We start from the raw sequence: 7,488 nt of genomic DNA, 5'->3' as shown, positions 1-7,488 counted from the left end.
TCCATGTTTAACCCCTCCGTACCAACACACACACACACACACTTGTATATAACAGTAAATGTACGAACACCTGGCTTACTAGAGCCACTTAAGTCGGCACTCATATGCATACATTTTTCATCAGTCAGAAACCACAGAGCGGCATTTTCAGCGGTCTGCCAGAAAGAGATTGCAGACAAAAACAAAAAATATCAGCTGCATTATTTAGCGGCATGCAAATGAATGAACAGCATTTTCCTCCACAAAGCAATAAACTTCAAATGACGGCCTATCAAACCTGCCAGAACTTTGCCATGGATTTGGAAATGTACAGCCATCGGCAGGATGGTCGCCAAATAAAAGGCTGAGAGTCTGCAGCATAAGTTAACATTTACGCTTGGCTTGTCGCGGGTATATTGCACTTTATAAATCATCCGGGGAAAGGCCCAAGCCTTATCCCCAGCCTCAGCCTCAGCCCCAGCACCAGGCACGTAAAAGTAGACAAAAAATGTGCCCCAAGAGCCGAACAGGGAGCGCCTGAGCCGAAACAAATATCCTCATAAAAACAGAGAGCTCTCTAAATAATGCCGCTTGCAGCTTCAATGGAATCTCTCAGTTTAAAAACAAACTCGTTCGAGTTCCTTTTCAGAGTGGTTCCAAGTGAAGAATCATCTAATCAACCAAGAGGGTACACCATGAAGTCATCCAATTCTTTTGCCGCTTCCTGCTGCTTATGGGCATTGTGTTTGTGCCAGTGTTTGGGTTTCGTCGCAAAAGTGCCTCGCATCGGGTCTGATTTCTATTTGGTTGATCTACTTGTACCACCCGCTGCTCCTTTTGCTATTCTGTGGCTCTGTGGCTTTGTAGCTCTGTGGCTGATTCGCTTTTTACTGACATTCGGGAACTATTTGGTTTGGTTGGGTTTTGGCCGCTTCCATTACCATTGTTGTGGATACAGGCCAAATTGCAACGATTTCGGCTTTGGCTTTCAATGCTCACTGCATCCTGTATATGGTCCTGCTCCTGAGCGAACGGAACGTGATGCTGCTGAACCCTGATTAGAGTGAAGAGTCCGGGAGTAAAAAGAGTTCAATTTGCCATCGTCGAGCGTCGAGCGTTGAGCAGAGCAATCGAGTCACACAAATGAGGCCACCTTTCATTGCATGCAAATGGACTTCGTGGCCGGGATTTGTATGCGCTGCAGAGGACACTGCTACAGCAGCTCCTCCTTTTGTGTTCCGTGGTCTCTGTCTGTTGACACAGCGACCCGTTTGTTTGGCTGGCAATTAAATAAATCCACACTCACTCACAGACACACAAAACCGTGTCACAAGTGGCTGCTGAATCTGCTTCTTATTTCCTTAGGCCTCAGGAGCTTTACTATTTACCCAGTCTTTGGGTTTGGGCATGGGCTGGACTTGATTAATTTATGACATTATTATCTGGCATTGGGCAGGCAAGTCACGTGATTGTTTCCAACCACATTAGTATAGTTCTCAGTGATTTAATTTCCGCTTTGGCTGTCCTCGAGAGTCACTTACAATTACAGCCAGGATTACGTGCAAACGGGTACTTAATCCCTGATAGAGAGAGAGAGAGAGATTAAGTGTCATTCAATAGACCTGAATCAGGCAGGAAATAGTTCGAGAGTCCGTGGTAAAAAAAACCAAAAAAGTTCAACCCTAATTGGCCTTTAATTAGGGAGGGAAAAGTCAAAAGTTTCAGGTCTCCAAAAAGTTTGCATTGAATTTCCACCGAAAAGCCAGATGATGATGGAGGAGTAGGAGTCTCTAAGCCTTGAAAAGACACTTGCCACATTTGCGCTGCATTAAAAATGCATTTTCATCTACGTCCTCAGCACTTCCTCCTCAAGTGTGTTTAATAGTCTATGCAACAATGTGTGTCTGTGTGCTGGGCGAGGGTGTGGGTGTTAGGTGTGTGGGTAATGCTGATGGCAGCCATATAATTTGAACATCATGAAGTGCACTTATCAGAGCGGTTGCCAGAGCTCATCCATAGGATAAGCATCAGCTGAGTGTGTGCCAGAGAGGTTCAGGGAAAAAACTGCATTTCACTCTACTAACCGAAGATGCAGCCATCCTGGAAGCAAAGCATTCCATATTCCATTCTCATGGCATCCTCCTGCATTGCTTATTAAAACATTCCCCTGAAATCCCTGTGGTTAGAGCTGCAGCTCCAAGAACATTTGACTTTGATTGCCATTTGGACAACGCGTCGTATGATTGTTTTTGGCATTGCTAGGGGAAGAAGTCCAGGACGTGGAGTCCCAAATTGATTTGAGGACGTGCCCAGTTAGCTAATGAGGACTGGAGATAGAGAGTGGCCAATGCTCCGGAGGTTGGCCCTGGCATACTGAGCGAAATTCTTTACAATTGTCGCTGACATTTTGCATTTTTTTCCCCTTCCCCGCCCAGTTTGTTGCAACTAACAGAAATGGGGACGGGGAACATGCAGCTGGGCGACAGGATACATGCCGGACAGCTGCCAAGTCATCTGTGCTGGCCATGTTCACTTAATTAACAGCATTACAGCATTAACACACACACACACACACACACACACACACACCCTAGAGGACAGTGGAATGGCAGGAGGAGACTGAGACTGGGACTGAGACTAGAAGTGGAACTGGGGTGGGAGTGGGGGTGGGGGTGGTAGATGGGCATCCGCTCTGGAACTGCATTAAAGTTTTATAATAAATCTAATGGCCAACCAGGACAAAACTGTAATTTTGTTTGCTTGCTCGAAGGAGTGACAGGCGGACAAGAAGCCTGAATGCCGTGATACGGGGCGTTGGCTTAGGTCCTTCCTTGCCTTTGTCTTTGCTATGTGTGACATCGTCTAATGGTGCATTCGTGCATATGAAATGGCTGTCAACAAAGGGATGGTCCAAGAGCGGATAGTCCAGGGTCCGAGCAGGAAGCACTTCCGCTTCGCCACAATCGCAGGATGTGCTGCCTAATGTGTTTGTCAGCGATGGCCCAAAGCGAATGCCATTCCTGGGCCATAGTTATGGCCATCACGTTGTGACACATTCACCCGCACGTCGGGGGCTTTAAAGTGCTTGGGGAAATCAGCGGCAAATCGAAAACTGAAAACGAAACGAAAGCAAAATGAGTTTCGTGTTAAATGTGTGTCGCCCAAGCGATTGATAAACACCCAGACAGACCACCCAGCTGCCCCTCTCTCTGTGGGCGTGTCTGATTACGCACCTGGGACTACTCGATGTGTGCCACAAATCGAAATCAATGTCGCAGTTGACAGTTTTAATTTTCCTGCGTGCGACACGTTTAAAGAACAAATTGCGCAAAATTCAAGATAATTTCTTATTGGTCGATTACAGTGATTTCTTCAATTTCCTGGGAAATATCCATACTCGTAATTTGAGCTTCAATAAGTCAGAAAGCAATCACTTAAAACTAATTGAACTCTGACCGGGCTATGATTCCTGGACAGCCACAAAAATTTAAACCAGTACTTTTCTGTCTGTCAAGTGCATTGCAAACAAAACAGATTAAAACTGAATATTTTATGCGAAATGTGTAAAACTTTACAAGTCACGTTTGCTGCTGGCAAAACGCCACTCCCCATAGATTTAACAGCCCACAGGACCCACAGGATGCTGCCCCAAAATGGCTAAAGATTTATAGTGGCCAAAAGCGTTGGGCCCTGGTCGACAGACCACAGTGCGTGCTGGTTAAAAACTTTGTCGATGGCCACATTCCCAGAAATTAACGAAGCTTCAGAGCAGCTGTAACCCGTGTGTATCGTCGTCGTCGTCGTCGCTCTCTTTAGGTTGTTTTTCTTTTGCTCCTGTTTTGGCACCTGCTGAAAGTTGGTTTTGGGGCTTTTTTGTAGTGTGCCACACGGCGCGACGGCAGCCAACTAATCTGTTAATTTATGTTGAAAAGTTCAGCAAGTTCTGAAGCGCTTAGCAAACAAATTGCAATAAATTATTAAGAATATTTGCGGCACAACACAGGCCTTGGGATCGGGACGGGATGAGAGAGTGACTCTTCCTGGCAATACATTCGCAGTTTTTGTGCATTTCATTAATTTATGTTGCGTTCTTTGCCAAAAGTTCTTTCGATCTATGTCTGTCTGTGTGTGAGAAGCATTGTGGTGATAATTTGATTTCGCCGCAGAAAAACTTTACATTGCCAGGAGGCGAAATTCACACGCAAAAGATAAACACGAGAGGCATCCTTGAACGTTGCCCCCCATCTCTCCATCCCCCAGTACCAAGTCCATTCAAAAGTGGCTAACGAAAAGTTAAAATGTTCTTATGCATAAGTGATGCCGCTGTTGCCCCACTCTGTTGCACGGAGCATAGCCCTGGTGCCTGGTTCCTGGCGCCTGGCCTGGCGACAAAGTCCTCACGAAGTGTCCGCATTGCAGTTGTTTCCGTTCCGCTTCGTCGCACTTCGTTCCGCTTCTGTGACATGAAAACTTAATGACATAATTAACTGTTTGCGTTTGCGCTTTGAGGCGACGGCAGCTCAGCTGGCAGCTTGAAATCGCGTATACGCCGTGATGTCTTGAGCCCAGATTTAAGAGCCTCGCGTGACCAATTTGGACATCCTGTAGTCGGACATATTCAAGTGCAACCTTCGGCTGGGAACGTGTGTCACTTTATCAGCATGTTTCTCACAAAAAGCCGTGACACAAAAACAAACTCAAATATAGCCAACGGCAGGCAATGGAACGGCTCTGATTGGCATTGCGATTGGGTCTAGTGTCGGTGTCGGGGGCTGTCTGGCATTTTGACTGCCTCCCTCAACAGGAAATGGCTGTAAAAACATTTGAGCTCCCAACTTCCCTACAAATTAAGTTTGATGACTTGGCGCAAAAAGGCAGTTAGCAGGCGCGATTCCATTTCCGCCGCTTAACGTCATTAAAAGCGCTGAAATTGAAATTTCGGCCAAGTGCTAAGCTACAAGGCTACAAACTAGAAGCAATAACAGACATCCCCCCATTCCCACTCGCAAGCCCGCACCGACTGCCACAACAACAGCACAACAGGAACCAGAACAGGAACAGTAGCAGGAACAGGAGAGAAATACTCAATTGGCTGCGTATGAAATAAAATTGTCAACTGCAATTAGCGCGCTTAATGCATCTTTCGGATGCGAATTGACAACCTGACGGCCTCGGCTGCCAATCTGTTTGGCTTTTGGCCTGCCTGTCTGCTTGTCAGACCCGCTCAGGGCACGCATCCTAAAGGACTCTGGCAAGGACAGACAGAGTGCCACACGGCACTCAGACATGCATGCGTTGCTCACTCGCCTCTCCAAGTTGCACATTTAAAGACTGCGGCGACTCGAGTGCCCTTCTGACTACTGATGGTCCTTCACCTAACCCCTCACACACACACCCAGACACCAACACACTTGAGAAAATGTTGTTTTGCCAGGATGTAAATTAAATAAACCCCAAAGATTACAAACTTATGGCAAGAGTGGACCTGGAATTTAATTCTTTATAAAGAACGTCATACAAATATGTGAGCAACGCTTGAGATTCTTCTACTCAAATTAAAAAAATTATTCATTATAAAAATTATCTTACTATTATTAAAAATTCATAAATTAACAGAAAGATTTACGACCCATACAAAATTCTCGAATATGATTCGAAACGTGTATGACGTTTAATTTTCTAATAAGGTACGAGTAGTCCCTACTAAATATAGAAGATACATAAAAATCCTAAACCGCCTACATATATAGTCTAAGCGCACCAAGGCCTTGTAGTAATATGCCTGCTGTATGTTATACAGTATTGATCCTATTCTACGTTGGTTCTGGCAGATAGACGGACAGGGCTATATCGTCTAAGCTCTATCCTAATCAAGAATCGTTACAAGGTATTTCTATTTCATTTGTTCTTATTTATTTTATGTAGATTACAATATATATATTAAACCCCATTTCTAATTCCAAAGAATAATTCATGGAGCGAGAAACGCTTTCTTCTGGCTGTTACATATGTTTACCAAAGTCTAACCTGTCCCTATATTCTCTGAGTACCAGATATAAACATAGGTTGGGACATTTAAGGGATATTTATATTCCAGCTGGCGGTGCAAGAACTACATGTATGCACCTTCATGTACAATATTTTTGTATAAGGTGTTCATTTAAGCGCCATTTCTAATTCCAAAGAATAATTCATTGTATTTAATTGAACTATAACATAATGTTTGTTTTATTTAGCTTCAGATTTGCATTAGGATCAGTCGGAGATTGTGGAACTAATTAAGTACTATTCATATTACAAGTGACCGCACAATCACTTGGCCTTGCAGCACTTGGCTCCTGTTTTGGCGGCGCATTGGCACTGGGTGTTACCGGCACAGGTACTTCCGCACTGGCCCGATGTGCACTGGCAGTCTGTAAGTGAAGAATTCGAATTATTAGAATTAAGTTTTAATAGTGTAGAATTTTTTACTCACTGTTTCCGCATCCTTTGCAAGGCATCTTGTTGGTTTTTTTTTTTAAATTTGACTGTTGAACACTACGACTGGTGAAACCGTTGGAACTGTTTGATTCCGTTTGTCTGAAGAATGCTTGCTTTTATACCCAGTCTGGGGCTATTGGAATTGTATGTTTCCATAGTTTCACTGCTGATTAGATAAGGAAGTCGTGTGCAGTTTCACTCGTTCAGCGTGCGCAAAAAATGTACGCGTTTCTTTGCCCACAGAGAGATAAAGCCGCTTTGCGCACGCCCCCTGATAAGCCCACATAGGAGGAACACATCGACCGGAGTTCCCTTCTGGTGGTGTGCAAAGTCAAACACACACTTGCAGGGCTATAAAACGGTAGAGTCTCTCCTCTGGATGCATCAGAAATCGTTTGCTAGCAGCAAAGGCAATAAACTCCGTTTCTGAATCTTACAAAAACTAATTCCAAAAACAAAAATGGGTTGCAAGGCTTGCGGAACAAGTAAGTTTTTATACATAAAAACGGTGAGTGAATGTCTAAATAGTAAACCATTGATCTGATCCACAGACTGCCAGTGCTCGGCCACCAAGTGCGGCGACAACTGCGCCTGCAGCCAGCAGTGCCAGTGCGCCTGCAAGAACGGACCCAAGGATAAGTGTTGTTCCACCAAGAACTAATAAGGAATACATCTGCTTCTCTGGCATACACAGTGATTCGTTGGCATTTAAAAATATGTAAACTTTCGGAATAAACTTTATGGATTAATAAAATAAACTTTATTTTTTAGTTTTAAAATCAAATCTTTATTGGCCATTTTGACAAGAATAGTTCTTTAGTTGTTTCCCACAAATATATTTCCAAATTGGACACACAATTAGCGCTTTTGAAATAACATTTAAAACACAATGTCAACATTTAAATACATTGAATACATTTCCCAATATCAACTTTGTTTCTAAACGAGCATTGCACAATACACGTAACATAGTAGTTGTACATATGTACATATCTAGTACATAGAAGTGCGCTCGGGTGTATCTGTGTT

The 7,488-nt window shown here is 43.9% G+C and overlaps 2 protein-coding genes across 2 annotated transcripts; one reads left to right on the top strand and one right to left on the bottom strand.

Moving 5' to 3' along the window:
• Positions 1–6,178: 6,178 nt before the first annotated feature.
• Positions 6,179–6,541, bottom strand: LOC113564906 (metallothionein-2). The gene is made up of 2 exons (XM_026984235.1): positions 6,455–6,541; positions 6,179–6,392 (listed from the first exon to the last, which is right to left on the bottom strand). Exons 1-2 carry the CDS (start codon positions 6,477–6,479, stop codon positions 6,292–6,294), a joined length of 126 nt encoding a protein of 41 aa, XP_026840036.1. The 5' UTR covers positions 6,480–6,541; the 3' UTR covers positions 6,179–6,291.
• A 322-nt stretch (positions 6,542–6,863) lies between these two features.
• LOC6588005 (metallothionein-4) lies at positions 6,864–7,217 on the top strand. Its single transcript, XM_002013296.2, has 2 exons — positions 6,864–6,944; positions 7,011–7,217. The coding sequence occupies exons 1-2, from the start codon at positions 6,920–6,922 to the stop codon at positions 7,118–7,120; spliced, it is 135 nt and encodes a 44-aa protein (XP_002013332.1). The 5' UTR covers positions 6,864–6,919; the 3' UTR covers positions 7,121–7,217.
• Positions 7,218–7,488: the final 271 nt, after the last annotated feature.

Source organism: Drosophila persimilis, unplaced genomic scaffold, assembly GCF_003286085.1.
Source record: "Drosophila persimilis strain 14011-0111.01,24,50 unplaced genomic scaffold, DperRS2 tig00000000-arrow-pilon, whole genome shotgun sequence".
Lineage (NCBI taxonomy): Eukaryota > Metazoa > Arthropoda > Insecta > Diptera > Drosophilidae > Drosophila > Drosophila persimilis.
The sequence above is the reverse complement of the archived record's forward strand: the minus strand, read 5'-3'. Positions and strand labels throughout refer to the sequence as shown.